The sequence below is a fragment of the Schistocerca gregaria genome, chromosome 2, assembly GCF_023897955.1.
Source record: "Schistocerca gregaria isolate iqSchGreg1 chromosome 2, iqSchGreg1.2, whole genome shotgun sequence".
NCBI classification, from domain to species: domain Eukaryota; kingdom Metazoa; phylum Arthropoda; class Insecta; order Orthoptera; family Acrididae; genus Schistocerca; species Schistocerca gregaria.
This window is the reverse complement of record NC_064921.1, coordinates 440,069,735-440,086,860: the sequence shown is the minus strand read 5'-3', so window position 1 is coordinate 440,086,860 and position 17,126 is coordinate 440,069,735. Positions and strand designations below refer to the sequence as shown.

The following is a 17,126-nucleotide window of genomic DNA, read 5'->3' as shown; positions in this document are numbered from 1 at the left end:
CAGAAAGTTCAATGATTCCGAACGTGGACTAACTGATAGCTGTCATCTGACAGACAAACCAATCAGGGACATTTTAACCCTTCTTCAGCTGCTCATGTTGACTGTTGGTGGTGTGACTGTGAATAGAAAGAACAACCACAGATAAATCAAGACCTGCGAGAACTCATGTACTGACATGTAGGGACGGTGGAGCTATTCGGAGGGTGACTGTAAAAATACACAATGTGATCAAATGTATCGGGACACCAGGCTGAAAATGACTTACAAGTTCGTGACGCCCTCCATCGATAATGCTGGAATTCAATATGGTGTTGGCCCACCCTTAGCTTTGATGACAGCTTCCGCTCTTGCAGGCATACGTTCAATGAGGTGCTGGAAGGTTTCTTGGGGAATGGTAACACATTCTTCACGGAGTGCTGCACTGAGGAGAGGTATCGATGTCGGTCTGTAAGGCCTGGCACGAAGTCGGCATTCCAAAACACCCCAAAGGTATTCTATAGGATTCAGGCCAGGACTCGTGCACGCCAGTCCATTACAGGGATGTTATTGTCGTGTAACCACTCCGCCAACAGGTGCTCGATCGTGTTGAAAGATGCAATCACCATCTCCGAATTGCTCTTCAGCAGTGGGTAACAAGAAGGTGCTTAAAACATCAATGTAGGCCTGTGCTGTGGTAGTGCCACGCAAAACAACAAGGGCTGCAAGCCCCCTCCATTAAAAACACGACCACGCCATAACACCACCACCTCCGAATTCTACTGTTGGCACTACACATGCTGTCAGATGACGAGCATTTGCCATATCCACATCCTAACATCGTCACTCCACACAACTTTTTTCCACTGTTCAATCGTCCAATCTTTACGCTCCTTATACCAAACGGGACGTCGTTTGGGATTTACCGGCACCATGTGTGGCTTATGAGCAGCAGCTCGAGCATGAAATCCAAGTTTTCTCACTTCCCGCCTAACTGTCATAGTACTTGCACCGGATCCTGATGCATTTTAGAATTCCTGTGTGATTGTCTGGATAGATCTCTGCCTATTACACATTATGACCCTCTTCAGAATAGATCAGTAGATCACATAACAAACGGGGAGATACGCAACCGAGCTTGGGGGAAAAGTAAGTCATGGCTCAAGCAGGCTAAACGATGCGACCGGTTGATAGGACGCATCCTGAGATATCAAGAAATAATCAGTTTGTTCACGGAGATAAGGTGAGGGGAGACGGCAAATTTGTAAAATGCTCGACTACAGTAACCAGGTTTAAAGGGATGTCGGTTGCAGCTGGTATTCAGAGATGAAGAGAGTCGCACAGCATAATGTAGCGTGGAGGACCGCAACAGTCCAGTCGTCAGACTGAAGACCACAGGAGCAAACGATAGCTCTCAATGAAAGCCTTCGTTTAGTAATAACAATAGATCTTAGGTCTAAAGAATACTTTCATGATTAAATGTCATTTCATTAGAATTAAAACATCAAATAATTTTGTCAGTTACATTTAAGGAAATTATTGATTCATAAGTTTTATACTGTGTGGTCGTTCCACATCAGTCTCAGCTGGCTTGGAGCGCGGTATTCCAGCGATTAGCTCGTCTATTACGTTTCGGTATGTCTGGACATCGGCGTGGAAGGTGCATTTGAATCAGTTTTGGAGCAATTAGGGCAGTGTAATCTGCAAATGAAAGTATTAATGCGTTGCGATGCGATTGTTCTTTGGCGCGATAGTAGTGATTTCAGCAACAACCGCACAGATCTTACGGTACGTGAATTTTTCCATTTTTTAAAAGTAGGATTTTACATTTTAGCTGCTGCCAGGGAAATTTTATGTCGTGGAGCGCTTGCTAATATTCATCAGTCGTAACATACTCATGTCTACACATCATGAGAGTTATTCTTAGACTAATGAACTGCTAGAAACAGTGTAACTGGTTGGTTTGGTCACAGGGCTACACTACTACATAATTAATTTTTTTAGAGTGTGATCTTTCTATGAGCTTCTGAAATCATTATCAGTTTCTAAGTGAAATACTCTATTCATTAATTTCGTGTAACAATTTATGAACAAGTTGGGAGAAGGAGTACTGTCAGTTTAGTAGGAAGTTGCACGTTCTCCATTCGGAGTCGATTAACGTTGGAACTGGCGGTGTGTTACTGAAACTATTAGGTACACTTTCATGCAGTCAAAAGCATTACCGGTGGCAGGAAACGTGGACGTCCGAAGACAACCGGTTTATTATCTTACGTCCAGCATGCATTCTCAGAGCTGACAAAGCTTGTACGTTCTCATCCAGGATAACTCATCGCATTTGGCAGTTGCTCATTAACTGTGGGAGAGATAGCACACAGCTACAAGGACATAGAGGCCACGTCAACAGACACCGAGCATCCAAAAGTTATAAAGTACGTCAGGGGCACGTGGTTATAGTAATGTCGAATCGTTTCAGTATTTTCGATCTAGATATACTCAAAATTTGGCGCCAGGGATATTGTTGTAGTTTCCATTGAGACAGAACATGTGCTGCAGTGGGTTAGTTAGAAGGAGCGGAATTGCTGTCATTTGAACTACCAACCTAAGTGGAGGGCGCTTTTGATGCTGAGGCTTGATCGTGTATGACCACGTGCAGTAGATTACAAGATACTTGCACTGTAATTTTAAAAATTTACTGACCCTGAAAGTACAGTATGGTTCAGTAGTGTATTATCTTGCTTTATCACACTCGTCCTCTGATCACATGAATGTGAGGGAGACACACAGTGGTCACCGCTTTAAGACCGGTTCTCACCAGAGTGCGGTAGCGCAGCACGCGGCATCGACGAGCGATCGAAATATTCTCTCACATATTTCATTATACATGTTCCCTTATTTCAAACTGGATGAATTACCTTTCATAATTGTTCCGTAATTCATTATATAGTTGATTACATTTAGAAAATCGATCGCCCCACAACAAAAATTTTCTATGACTCTCATAACAGCTTTCAGTATTGTAATCTGCAGTTCAAAATGTGTGTGAATTGCTTAGGGACCAAACTGCTTAGTTCATCGGTTCTAGACTTACACACTACTGAAACTAACTAATGCTAAGAACAACACACACACGCATGCTCAAAGGAGGACTCGAACCTCCGGCGGGAGGGGCCGCGCAATCCGTGACATGACGCCTCTAACTACGCGCCACTCCACGCGGCTAATTTGCAGTACCTCAATGCAGTTTACTGTAATGATAGTACATGCAATAGGCATTTATTTATAGCTGAAAATGGATGACAGTTCATTCTCAGTAACTGCTATATTAAAACTACACTCGGTTAGTGTTAGTTATTATAAACAATCAATGAATTAGTATCACACTAATTAACTCTATCTCTAAACTGCCATGAACATTATCGTAGCGAAGATAGACGTAAACCCAACACCCACCCACCGCAATGGTGCTAGTCAACATGTCTACCAACCCCATAGATAGTGAGCCGATTGAAAGAACATACGACAAGAAAAAAGAAATTATTCATATGGTTAAGAGAGACAAAAATTTAAAACGAGAACTCGGTAGCAGAGATAGGAAGAGAAAATAACAGGGGAACATGGGCTCAGGGGAAGGACTGAAAGAGGAAGCACCTGGAAGAATTTTTCACACAGCATAATCGGATCTATATTGTTGTGTTCCATCTCTTTTTTCACATTTTCAAATTTTCCGGATTGTAAGAGGGTGCGAACGTTCCACGTACCAATCCTTAGATTTTCCTCTTTCCTCTCCTTTTTCTTTATCTTCACACTTTCAATTATCCTCCATTTACTCCCCTTCCGGAGATCCGATTGAGGGGACGTTTTACCTCCGGAATCATTATTTTGCACTTAGAGGGCCATATCAAGTGGGCCTTGGGAATAGTAATATTTTATTCAGGCGAAAAAAAAACCGGAATGATTGGAGTAGTTATCATGGGAAAGAAGAAGGTAAAAACCATGATAATGAAGGGGGAATACATAAATAGCAGACTGATGATACTGAGGTTGAAAGGCCACAAGAAAAACGTAGTTCTGATACGGGTCTACATGGTAACAAGCCAACACAGCAACGATGAGATTGAATTGAATCACTGGTGGAGAGAGAGAAGAAAAAGGTGTGCATAATAGTAATGGGAGTTTGGAACGCGGTGGTTGGCGAGGGGAAAGATGGAAATGTGGTTGGAAAGTTTGGATTAGGTAACAGAAACGAAAGAGATGCGAGAATGGTCGGATTTTGTAAGGAAAACTCATTGGTAGATGGAAACACGCTTTCTGAACATCACAAAAGATGACGGTAAACATGGACATCGAATATACACAATAGCAGATACCAGATCGATTACATACTAATACAGAGTAAATTCTGGACATGCATGAGAAATGTCAAGGCTTATCCAGGAGCAGATATTAACTCTGACCACAACTTGGTTGTAGCAGATGTGCAGATTAGATTGAAAAGAATGTTGGTAGGTAAAGTGAGAGACAAATTTAACTTAGATGCTCTAAAGGAAGGAGAAACAACCAAAAAGCTTGAAGAAGAGTTCCAAGACAAGTGGAAAATTAGAGAAAAGACAGGGGGCATAAATGAACAGTGGAGCCAGTTCAGAGACACCCTGAAAGCAACCAGTAAAGATGTCGTTGGTCTGATGAGGTGCAGTGGAGAAGGAAAACATAGGTTACCGATGACATGATCTTCAAGATGACAGAAAGGAGGAAACGGAAAAACGCACAAACTGATGAAGGAAAAGGCAATACAAACGACTGAAAAATGAGCTAGGAAGAGTAACTGGTCAGGCCATGGAAAAATGGACGAGAAAAATCTACTCAGAAACTGAGACACTGGAGAAAGAGAGCAAGTATGAAAAGATTTATCGAATAGCCAAGGAAGTAGTATTTCAGGGTAGGAAGAACAAGACAAATATGGAGATAGAAGGGAAAGATGGAACTGTTAAGTGACTCACACGCTGTTCAGATGGAAAGAATATATTGTAAGTCTCTATGAAACGGATAAAAGACCTTCCGATCTGCAGATTGATAAGAAAGAATCAGTAAATGAAGATGAAAATAGAGATTGTATTCTAGGTTCAGAGGTAAATGAGGCATCGGGAGACTTTAAAAACAACAAAAACTGTGGTGTAGATGACATCCCGACAGAAATCTTAAAGACTTTAAAAGAAACAGGCGAAAATGAGTTGACCTCTCTCGGCAACTACATCTATGACACAGAGGCATGGCCAGAAGACTTTCTCGTAAGTACAATAGTCCCAATCCCAAAAACTAATAATCACCAAAAGTGTGAAGACCACAGGACAATCAGTCTAATATCGCAGGCAGCAGAAGAAGTTCTTCGAATTCTGAATAGGAGGCCATATGGAACGCTGGAAGAATCACTTCGTGGAGAACAATACGGTTTAATAAGGGGAGAGGGAGCACGAGATGCCACAGGACTTCTAAGAACCATCGGCGAAAGATACTCAGAAAAGGGCAAAGAAGTGTATGCTGTCTTCATACACCTCGAAAAGGACTTTGATAAAGTGCAGTAGAATAAGCTGTTAGATATCTTGAAAAAGAAGGGAGTAAAGTGCAAGGATAGAAGATTGATTGCAAATCTATACCTGAATAAGAAAGCGCAGGTACAAATAGGTAATGGGACCCCTGGAAAAAAAAAGACTGGGAGAGGTGTTAGGCAGGGCTGTTGTCTCTCGCCGATCCTTTTTAACATCTGTCTGGAGGAAGCACTGGAAAGCTGTTTGGATGGGACAAGAGACGTCAGGTTAGGAGGTCGGAAAATTGAATGTATAAGATTTGCAGATGACATGGCGATCCTTGCAGAAAATCAAGAGACGCTGACTCAAATGCTAAGTGACCTGAATGAAGCCTGTGCAGCATATGGCATGAAAATTAATAAAAAGAAAACCAAAAGCATGATCATAGGCGTCCACAGCTCGTGGTCTAATGGGTAGCGTTGCTGCCTCTGGATCACGGTGTTATGGGTTCGATTCCCGGCACGGTTGTGGACTTTCTCTGCTCGGGGACTGGATGTTTGTGTTGTCCTCATCACTTCACCATCATCATTCGAGACAGTGGCTAGATTGGCTTGCGAAAAAATTGGACTGTGTAAAAATTGGGACATTATATAGGCGCTGATGACCTCGCAGTTGAGCACCCCACAAACCAAACATCATCATCATAGTCATAGGCCTAAACAAAAGTGAAAATTAAGATGGGGTCAGAAATCATAGAACAAGTAAGAGCACTCAAGTATTTGAGAAGTTGGATTAAAGAAATGGATTGCCAACAAGATATCAAAGTGAGAATCGATCTGGCGAAAGAGGCATTTCAAAAGCAAAGAAGACTCCTAACTAGTTGTTTAAACAAGGAATTAAGGAAGCAACTGGCTAAGCGCTTAATATAGAGCGTGGCCTTGTATGGAGCAGAAACGTGGACTTTGAGAAAGCAGGATGAGAAGAGAATTGAAGCTTGTGAAATGTGGATGTGGCGTAGAATGGAGAAGATCAGTTGTACTGATAAAGTTAGGAATGAAGACGTACTGAGGAGAACTGCAGAAGAACGGAGGATGCTTCTGACGGTGAAGAATAGGAAACTGAATAGGCCACAATCTAAGAAGACATTGCCTTCTAGTAGAGGCAACTGAAGGTTTCGTTCCGGGGAAGAGAGGAAAGGGCATAAGAAAGGTTTCAGATGCTGAATGATATCAGCAGGCCACAAGGAGGGTACCAAAGAATGAAGAGGAACGCAGAAGACAGAGAAGCATGGAGGGCTATGCGGTCAAAACCTGCCGCAATGCAGGCAACCCGATGATGATGATAATTTAATCATTACTAACAATTTGCGTACGAATCATGGAAGAAGGATGCATATGTGGAACAGAGTTTTCGAAACTAGATTTTAAATTGTGAGAATTTTCCTGGTGCAGATGCAGACTGACGATAATTTATTGGTTCTGAGCAATAGATTACAATGAGCGAAAAAGGCAGCAAGTTAAAGTGATGAAACCTGATGATGTTAAGGTTCAAAGTTTGTTGATAATCTTAAAGGGATCATTAGGCGGTGACTGACTGCAACAGAGGAAGAAATCCACTACAAGAAGAATGGCCACTTTTGGGAGAAGAAATACTGAAGGCAGCAGAAAATGAAACATTTTTGATTTTTAAAGTAAGTTCCATCCTTTTAATGTTAATTCTCTAGCTCGTAGATTTGATCTGAAGATAATGATGTCAAGGAGATACAAGTAACCAGGAGCAATCATAAAAAAAGCGAGCAAGAAATGACTGTATTATTGGGCCAAACATGGTTATTTTGTCTATAGTACTGTCTTCAGTATAACTTGGCACCTATGACATTAAATCAGACATGCTGATGTAACAGCAGATTATCTTCCTTAGCTAGATGTGTGCCTCCACCAGTCAATTCGACAGCACTTTGGAGCTACCCCATTTGGAAAACACCTGTAGCCGCTGCTGTAGCCAACTGGTCCAAGCACGGAATGACTCACCATGCCGATGCTCCAGCCATGTATGTTCCTGAGGCAGGTGGGTGCCTGCGTCAGCAGGGTGGACAGCACCCAGAAGCTGCCCCACTTGGCCAACACCAGCAGCCACACCTGGCGCGAGGTTAGGACGCGTCCCCAGGGAGTTGCTGGCTGCAACGATATGTAGTTTGTTGCACTCATAAATCTCCGTTTCCTGGGTCACACTGAAGCCATGATAGAACGCTAGCCACCAACAAAGAAGTTATCATGAAACAATGTCTCTCATGTCAAAAGATTTTAGTTCAATCAATTTTAATAAATTTATTTAAGAGTTAGGCTTCCAAAAGTCTTCCCCCATACACTTACCATCTCCTTCAGCATTTCGAGCCACTTGGAAAATGTACTAAACCATTCTTTATGGGGAATGTCAGTCATCTCCAATGCACGACACAGTATTTCCTTTATTCTGAGGGCGTTTCCGCCCTGTGAGCGCTTATTAGCTACTGGGGAGCAACAAGAAGTCCTAGGGTGCCAGCTCAGATAAAAAAGTACTCTGGACAGAAAAATATTGACCCCCAGCAGACATCTAGATGATACCATGTAGCATTCGCTCTGACCTTGATAAGCGCCTCAGTTCAGTGAGGAAGAGGTCCACAAGTTTCTTGAGGTGTGCCGTATTCAAATGTACCCACTTACGGATGTTTAGATTCTGTACAACTACCAAAGTGAGGGATGCTAATTCGCACATTTCAAACTCTGTTACAAATAGCAATAGACATTTTCCATGGATTACGGTTTTGTGATTTAGCGGCCCAGTCGTGATACGATAGAGAGACCAAGTATTCTTCAAACCAGGGAGATATGACAGCATCCCAGTGAAAATGACTTATCATGTTGGAACATCGGAGTGTCGACAGCAATAGCAATCTATCTCCACATCAATAGTGGGACGAAGCCGCCAGCACCCCACACTGCATTGTTGCCAAATTGATTCAAAATGATGGATCCAAGATTGCATTGATAGGTATGCCAACATGGCAATGACATGATGGTGGGAAGTTCAAATTTTGGAGGGGAGGAAAGGTCACTTGGGCTGCACCATTAACCTAAGAAAATGGCGGGAAAAGAAGTCACTTGGGCTACCTCCACTAACCAAATTTGAGTTGTCATAGGCAGTAGCTCCATCCAGTGTGTTCACCATTAGGTCCGAAGTCCAACTAACCTAGTATACAGTACTGACACCAGAGGGCTCTATGGTCCCATGGTGGTCTGGGAAAACATGGCGGGAAAAGCACTGAGCCTATGCTGGGCTGCTGGAGAGAGGAAGGAGTGTACTTTATTTATTTTGGAGCAATTTATTTAGGGGTGGATTTCATGTAGTTTATTTATTACACTAACACAAAACACTGGCGCTGACGAGCTTGGGGTCACAATACACAGCCTACAGACCAGCAAACTACTCGTAAGTCACCGAAATAATGCAGTACACTGATATATACGATAACGCAAACAACTCGTAAATTGTCAAAATAGTGATTGTAGAAGACTATACAACCATGCTCACTAATTATGAACTGTCAAAATAATGCATTGCACAGCCCACATATATGATCACAAAATAAAGCAACAGACATGTCCACTACTAGTGAAATTGTAAAAATATAATGCGTATTTAACGCTCTGCCAACACGCTCACAACGCTTAAGCAGCTGAAAATAATGCACTGCACTAACACTCATTGCATGTAAAAAAACGCTTTCAAACTATCGGCAAGAAATACGACCGCGACTTATAAATTAACTATTTCCTACACAGCTCCAAGGCATGGACAACGGACGGTGCGCTCACGCCAGACCTGACTGGGCTGCGCGCGTGTGTCTGCCGTTGCTGGTGCAATACCTTTCTACCTGCTGTCCAGCGAAGACCTAATTGACAAGCCACTCACCATTGTACGTACAGATAAAAGACTGTCAGTGTTATACTGACGTCAAAGGTCTCTGTAAATAAGACGTGCTATAGAAATCAGTTGCAATGCTGCACAAAATAGCATAGGGTACATTCTCCCTAGTGATCCTAACGGGACATGCAAGACGCCTCTTGACGCGTATGTGTTTACCCAACCACCACGCATACCCATCAGTCCAGTGTCAAGTGAGAGGTGTCTGTGTAGTGACTCACCTACGCAAGCGCAAGTAAAAGGCTGTCAGTGTTATACCACTGTCTCATGACTATGTAAATAAGTCTACCTTTTGGATATCGTAAAGTACTGCAGAAATAGTTAACAGTTGCTTTTGTAGGAGCTTTCGTGATGTCTTGGCTTGTGTGAATGGAAATTCTTGTCCTAACGTCCATATTGGACGATCTGTAGAGCACTTTGCAGGGTTTAGTTGTCAGTGGAATATGGCATCTGAACAAAATAGTATTGCCACTGAAAGTCTCATCTGCAGAAAAAAAGGAAGACAGTGCTTTCACACCAGCAGCATCAGTAATTTGGTGGGTGAATTCAACAGGAGCCAATCAGAATGCATCATTCTTACACAAGACATCCTTTGTGCTGGGACGTAGGAGCCTCTACATAGCAGTGATAACGTTTGCGTTTCAAAGATGTTTGCTGAAAGCAGGACTTAATGAGCTCCAGGAAGGGTAACACATCTTTTATCTGCACCTATGATGGTGAGTCGATCGGCAATTAGGTCTTCGCTGGACCACAGGTAGATAGGAATCGCGCCAGCAATGGTAAATGCGTGTGCGTTGCCCAGTGGTGTCCCACGAATGGGACTGGTGTGAGCATGCCGCCTGGCGTGCGCGCCTTGGAGCTGTGTAGGGAATAGTTCGTTGATATGTTGTGGTCAAAATTCATACCGATAGTTCGAAAGTATTTTTTACGTGCAATGAGTGTTTGTGCAGTGTATTATTTTAGGCGGTTTAAGTATTGTGAGCATATTGGAAGAGTGTTAAATATGCAATATTTTTTGTCAATTTCATGAGTAGTGTCTGTTGCATTATTTTGTGGTCATATCTGTGTGATGTACAAAATGCATTATTTCAACAGATTATAATTCGTGACCGTGTTTGTATAGCGTTTTACAAGCATTATTATGGCAATTTACGAGTTGTCTGTGTGTCTGTACATCAGTGTACCGCATATTTTCGGTAATTTACGAGTTGTTTGAGTGTCTGTATATCAATGTACTGCATTATTTTGGTGGCTTACGAGTAGTTTGCAGGTCTGTAGGCTGTGTATTGTGACCCTAAGCACGTCAAATCGAGTGTAATAAATAATGTGAAATCCATCCCTAATTAAACTGTCCCAAAATGAAGTACAGTCCTTCCTCTGTGCAGCAGCCCAGCACAGGCTGAGTCCTTTTCCAGGCATTTTTCCACAGACCACCATGGGACCATATCACCCTCTGGTGGTAGTACTGTGTGCTAGGTCAGTTGGATTCCGGACCTCATGGTGAACACACTGGACGGAGCTACTGCCTATGACAACTCAAATTGTTTAAATAAAGACTGCATGAAAATAAATACTTACATCCATCCTGTCCAGCTGCCCCACCAATTTCAAGGAAGAATTGGTGATCGGATGTCTTAAGTTAGTGGAGGTAGCCTAAGTAATGTTTTTTCCCCTGCCAAAATTTTTACCTCCCACCATTTTCTGGGGGAGCAGAGGGAGGAGGGGAGGAGAGGTGGTTAGGTTAGTGGAGGTAGCCCAAATGACCTAGTTTCCTACCAGAATTTTAACTTCCCACCATGACATCATTGTGACATTGCCATATCTACTTTCACCATCTTGGGTCCGCCATCTTGAATAAATTTGGAAGCAATGCAACATAGGATGATAGCAGCTTTGTCCCACTACTTACATCTGCATAGATACTCCACAAGCCACCGTACGGAGCGTGGCAGAGGGTATCCTATAGGACTGCAAGTCATTTCCATTCCTGTTCCACTCACAAATAGAGCGAAGGAAAAAATATTGTCTATATGCCTTCATTTGAGCCCTAATTTCTCGAATCTTATATTCATGGTCCTTACTCGCAATGTATGGTGGTGGCAGGGGACTCGTTCACCAGTGAGCTTCAAATGCCTGTTCTCTAAATTTTCTCAATAGCGTTTCTTGGTAACGTCACCTTCCCTCCAGGGGTTTCCATTTGAATTCCTGAGGCATCTCCATAACACTTACATGTTGTTTGAACCTATCGGTAAAAATTATAGTAGCTCACCTCTGAATTGCTTCGATGTCTTCCTTCAGCCTCGCCTGGTATGGATCCCAAACACTAAAGCAGTATTCAAGAGTAGGTCGCACCATGTCTTATATGTGGTCGTCTTTACAGATGGAGCACACTTTCCTAAAATTCTGCCAGTAAACCGAAGTCGACCATTCGCCTTCCCTATCACATTCTCGGTCCACCTCATATCGTTTTCCGATGCTATGCCCAGATATTTAAACGACTTGACTGTATCAAGCAGGATAGTTGTAATACTGCAACCGTACATTACACGTTTGTTCTTCCTACTCATCCGCATTAACTTACATTTTACCACATTTAGGGCTATCCGCCATTCATCACACCAACTAGAAATTTTGTCAAAGTCGTCTTGTATATTTCTACAGTCACTCAGCTTCTACATCTTCCCGTATACCACAGCATCATTAGCAAAAAAACTGCAGGTTGCTTCCCGCCGTGTCCGCCAAATCATTTATGTGTATATAGAACAACAGCGGTCCTATCACACTTCCCTGGGGCACTCCTGACGATACTTCTCTCTTTGCTGAGCATTCGTCGTCGAGGGCAACATACTGGGTTCTCTTAAAACGTTTTAGAGCCACTCACATATCTGTGACTTATTCCATATGCCCCTGCCTTCGCTAACATCCGGCAATGGGGCACCGTGTCAAATACTTTCCGGTAAGCTAGAAGTTCTGCCTGTTGCCCTTCATCCGTAGAGTGGTATCACTTGTTAGGGGTTGAAGTTATCGACCGCGGTTCGTACTACTATCGCTGGACCCGCGAGTCAAGACTAGCTTGCAACAAGTCTCTAGCTCGCGCTCGGTGACTCTTGCTCGGGACGTCAAGCAGGAAAGTAGTATAGCCTTCAGCTGATAGGAAGCAACCTCTAACAAGGCGTTTAGTTAAAGTATGACCTATGTGATGCCTCTATAGCTCTCTGTTTGTAATCATATTCTTCATTACTATGAAGATCCCTGTATCACCAATTAAGTACAATATATTATTTTTTACCAACGACTTCTAATTATTTTAGTCGTTGTAGACCAAGACAATGCAGCCAGCTCCTTAGCGACTTCACTGACTAACCTGCTGTATATGCAAGGAAGAGATTTGTGTGTTTCTATTTAGCATTGGCCACCAGTCATTCACATTGGCGACGATTCGTTCGTCGTCATCATAACACATAGTTCGCATCATGTGAGAAAAGGGCAAGTTGAGTTTCAAATGAACGATGCTTTTTAAAATCCTGCTGTTTCGTGGAAATGAGTTTCTCAGTCCAGAAATGTTAATATATTCTAACTGAGAATATGCTCAAGAATTTTGGTGTAAATCTAATTTAGGTATAGTGATCTGTACTCTGCAGCTAGAGGGCTCCGAACTGTAGCGTGCAGCGTGGCAGTGTGTCACGTGACTATGTTGTAACGTGAGAAACAGCGTGCTGTAATCGAGGTGCTAATTCGAAGAGTTCATCGGTACATGCAACACCCTCTCCTTCAGCATGACAATTCCAGATCACGCACGAGCGCTGCGACATCAGCAACGGTTCTACGATTTTGCTTCACTGTCATCGATCATCTTTCATACAATCCCGACTTGTCCCCACCCGATTTCTATCTGTTTCTAAAACTTAAAGAACAACTTGAGGACTGCACTTTGAAAGGGTTGAAGCGGTGCAAGCAGAGGTAAGCTTGGTAAATATGGACGTCGGCAGGGTGATTATGTTGAGAAATAAATAAGTAGACATCAAGAGTAAAGATGAAAAATGTTAATAACGTCTTAAACTGAATCATTCACTGCACACCATAGTGGAACGGGGCCGTCTACAGATTAATCTAGAATGTTTTCGCTCATATGTTACATACGACTATGGATGTACGATATCGACAAATCATCTACGTCGCTTTCGATTCCGTCATCGATGTCCGAATATCAATAGTCGGTAATAATCAAACATAAACCTTCGATTTTAAACGATGAATTTGTAGTACGTCGCAAAACAAGTACATCTAGAGACAGAATCAATGTCCTGTTTTTGAGAACAGTCTTTCAGAAGCTGATGATGTGGCAGCGCAGGTCATATACACTCCTGGAAATTGAAATAAGAACACCGTGAATTCATTGTCCCAGGAAGGGGAAACTTTATTGACACATTCCTGGGGTCAGATACATCACATGATCACACTGACAGAACCACAGGCACATAGACACAGGCAACAGAGCATGCACAATGTCGGCACTAGTACACTGTATATCCACCTTTCGCAGCAATGCAGGCTGCTATTCTCCCATGGAGACGATCGTAGAGATGCTGGATGTAGTCCTGTGGAACGGCTTGCCATGCCATTTCCACCTGGCGCCTCAGTTGGACCAGCGTTCGTGCTGGACGTGCACACCGCGTGAGACGACGCTTCATCCAGTCCCAAACATGCTCAATGGGGGACAGATCCGGAGATCTTGCTGGCCAGGGTAGTTGACTTACACCTTCTAGAGCACGTTGGGTGGCACGGCATACATGCGGACGTGCATTGTCCTGTTGGAACAGCAAGTTCCCTTGCCGGTCTAGGAATGGTAGAACGATGGGTTCGATGACGGTTTGGATGTACCGTGCACTATTCAGTGTCCCCTCGACGATCACCAGAGGTGTACGGCCAGTGTAGGAGATCGCTCCCCACACCACGAAGCCGGGTGTTGGCCCTGTGTGCCTCAGTCGTATGCAGTCCTGATTGTGGCGCTCACCTGCACGGCGCCAAACACGCATACGACCATCATTGGCACCAAGGCAGAAGCGACTCTCATCGTTGAAGACGACACGTCTCCATTCGTCCCTCCATTCACGCCTGTCGCGACACCACTGGAGGCGGGCTGCATGATGTTGGGGCGTGAGCGGAAGACGGCCTAACGGTGTGCGGGACCTTAGCCCAGCTTCATGGAGACGGTTGCGAATGGTCCTCGCCGATACCCCAGGAGCAACAGTGTCCCTAATTTGCTGGGAAGTGGCGGTGCGGTTCCCTACGGCACTGCGTAGGATCCTACGGTCTTGGCGTGCATCCGTGCGTCGCTGCGGTCCGGTCCCAGGTCGACGGGCACGTGCACCTTCCGCCGACCACTGGCGACAACATCGATGTACTGTGGAGACCTCACGCCCCACGTGTTGAGCAATTCGGCGGTACGTCCACCCGGCCTCCCGCATGCCCACTATACGCCCTCGCTCAAAGTCCGTCAACTGCACACACGGTTCACGTCCACGCTGTCGCGGCATGCTACCAGTGTTAAAGACTGCGATGGAGCTCCGTATGCCACGGCAAACTGGCTGACACTGACGGCGGCGGTGCACAAATGCTGCGCAGCTAGCGCCATTCGACGGCCAACACCGCGGTTCCTGGTGTGTCCGCTGTGCCGTGCGTGTGATCATTGCTTGTGTAGCCCTCACGCAGTGTCCGGAGCAAGTATGGTGGGTCTGACACACCGGTGTCAATGTGTTCTTTTTTCCATTTCCAGGAGTGTATTTACGTGCACATTTTGTAGCTGTAGCTTGGTATTACCGATAATGTGATTGCGTATTTCTAATGGATGTTGCTAAACATCTAAAAGGCGACATTTCACATAACAATTGAACTGTAATGTTATGTTTGTTTCCCTCCCAGTTCGCAAATTAATTTTTCTGGTGCTATTATTCATTCCATAAATCAAATTTGGTTTCCCTCTTCTCCTGTTCTGTATCGACATGTCTTCCATACTGTTTGACATCACGAAAACATGAAATGAATGAGCAATGGAAGGTATTAGTCTACGCTGGCTACAACTGCCAATGTTCCTTCATTAGTCTGTTGAAACCCATCAATTTCTCCCAGCCCCCAACCCCCGAAAAAAACCCCACCACCTCAGCCACACTCCAAGGCCGTGTTCAATACGTCGCACTTGTATTGCACGTGTGTCGTTATGACATACTTTCACAAAAAGTTTCGTTTAAATGAACACAAAGAGACTGATGATGATAACAAGCAGATTGGTTTGTTTACCAAATAGAAACACGATGTTTTGTCTTTAACATCTATATTGCAATGTTTTGTATACGTCAATATCGATAGTGAAATATCGATGTTTAAACTCCCAACATCAATGTTTTGTAAATACCAAATATGATCAAATGCAGTGACAGACTGTTTGTATCTTTTGTGAAACCCATTTGCAAGTCTCAACTACGTGGTACAATACGCGCAGAACTCAAAACTCAGGAGCACACAGTTAACTGCAGTAAGGAAACGTCTATCCGCGAGTATTACGAATATGCTGTGACAGCTATGCATGGCAGACTGCGCCGCATTAACTAGATGTTTAGACAAAGTGGGTAACCAGCTTCAGAGCAGTATTATGGCGACCAAAAAGAGCGCCATCGGATGAAACTCTTGTTAACTCTGCATTTGTAATCAAATCGGCGACTTTTTTACAAATCCCCTACAGTTAAGTATCTAGATCCTCGTGTAGGTCCTAAGTTCTAGATTATTGTGTGATTAAATGGTCTAAAGTTGTATAACAACTTTTTTCCAATTCGTGTGAGAACGTATGGCCCTTGTGTGAGAAATGTGTGTGTGTGTGTGGTCTTCAGTCCTGAGACTGGTTTCATGCAGCTTTCCATGCTACTCTATCCTGTGCAAGCTTCTTCATCTCCCAGTACCTCCTGCAACCTACATCCTTCTGAATCTGTTTAGTGTATGCATCTCTTGGTCTCCCTCTACGATTTTTACCCTCCACGCTGCCCTCCAATACTAAACTGGTGATCCTTTGATCCCTCAACACATGTCCTACCAACCGATCCCTTCTTCTAGTCAAGTTGTGCCACAAACTTCTCTTCTGCCCAATCCTATTCAATACTTCCTCATTAAATATGTGATCTACCCATCTAATCTTCAGCATTCTTCCGTAGCACCACATTTCGAAAGCTTCTATTCTCTTCTTGTCCAAACTATTTATCGTCCATGCTTAACTTCCACACATGGCTACACTCCATACAAATACTTTCAGAAATGACTTCCTGACACTTAAATCTATACTCGATGTCAACAAATTTCTCTTCTTCAGAAACGCTTTCCTTGCCATTTCCAGTCTACATTTTATATCCTCTCTACTTCGACCACCACCAGTTATTTTGCTCCCCAAATAGCAAAATTCCTTTACTACTTTAAGTGCCTCATTTCCTAATCTAATTCCCTCAGCATCACCCGATTTAATTCGTCTACATTCCATTATCCTCGTTTTACTTTTGTTGATGTTCAGTAAGTCTAGAAAAATGATTCTTGCGTGGTAATCTCACGTTGTATTCATGTACTGCTTATGAATGTAAGAAAAATTAATGTCATAATGTTTTTAAATACCTGTGTAGACTGATA

The 17,126-nt window shown here is 43.5% G+C and overlaps 1 protein-coding gene across 1 annotated transcript in view; it reads right to left on the bottom strand.

Annotated features, from left to right (window-relative positions):
• Window positions 1-17,126, bottom strand: part of LOC126335830 (vesicular glutamate transporter 2-like) — a 142,229-nt gene that overhangs the window by 65,191 nt on the left and 59,912 nt on the right. Inside the window, exon 6 of the mRNA XM_049999297.1 lies at window positions 7,529-7,675. Within this exon, the coding sequence (XP_049855254.1) occupies window positions 7,529-7,675 (147 nt within the window). The remainder of the gene's footprint in view (window positions 1-7,528; window positions 7,676-17,126) is intronic.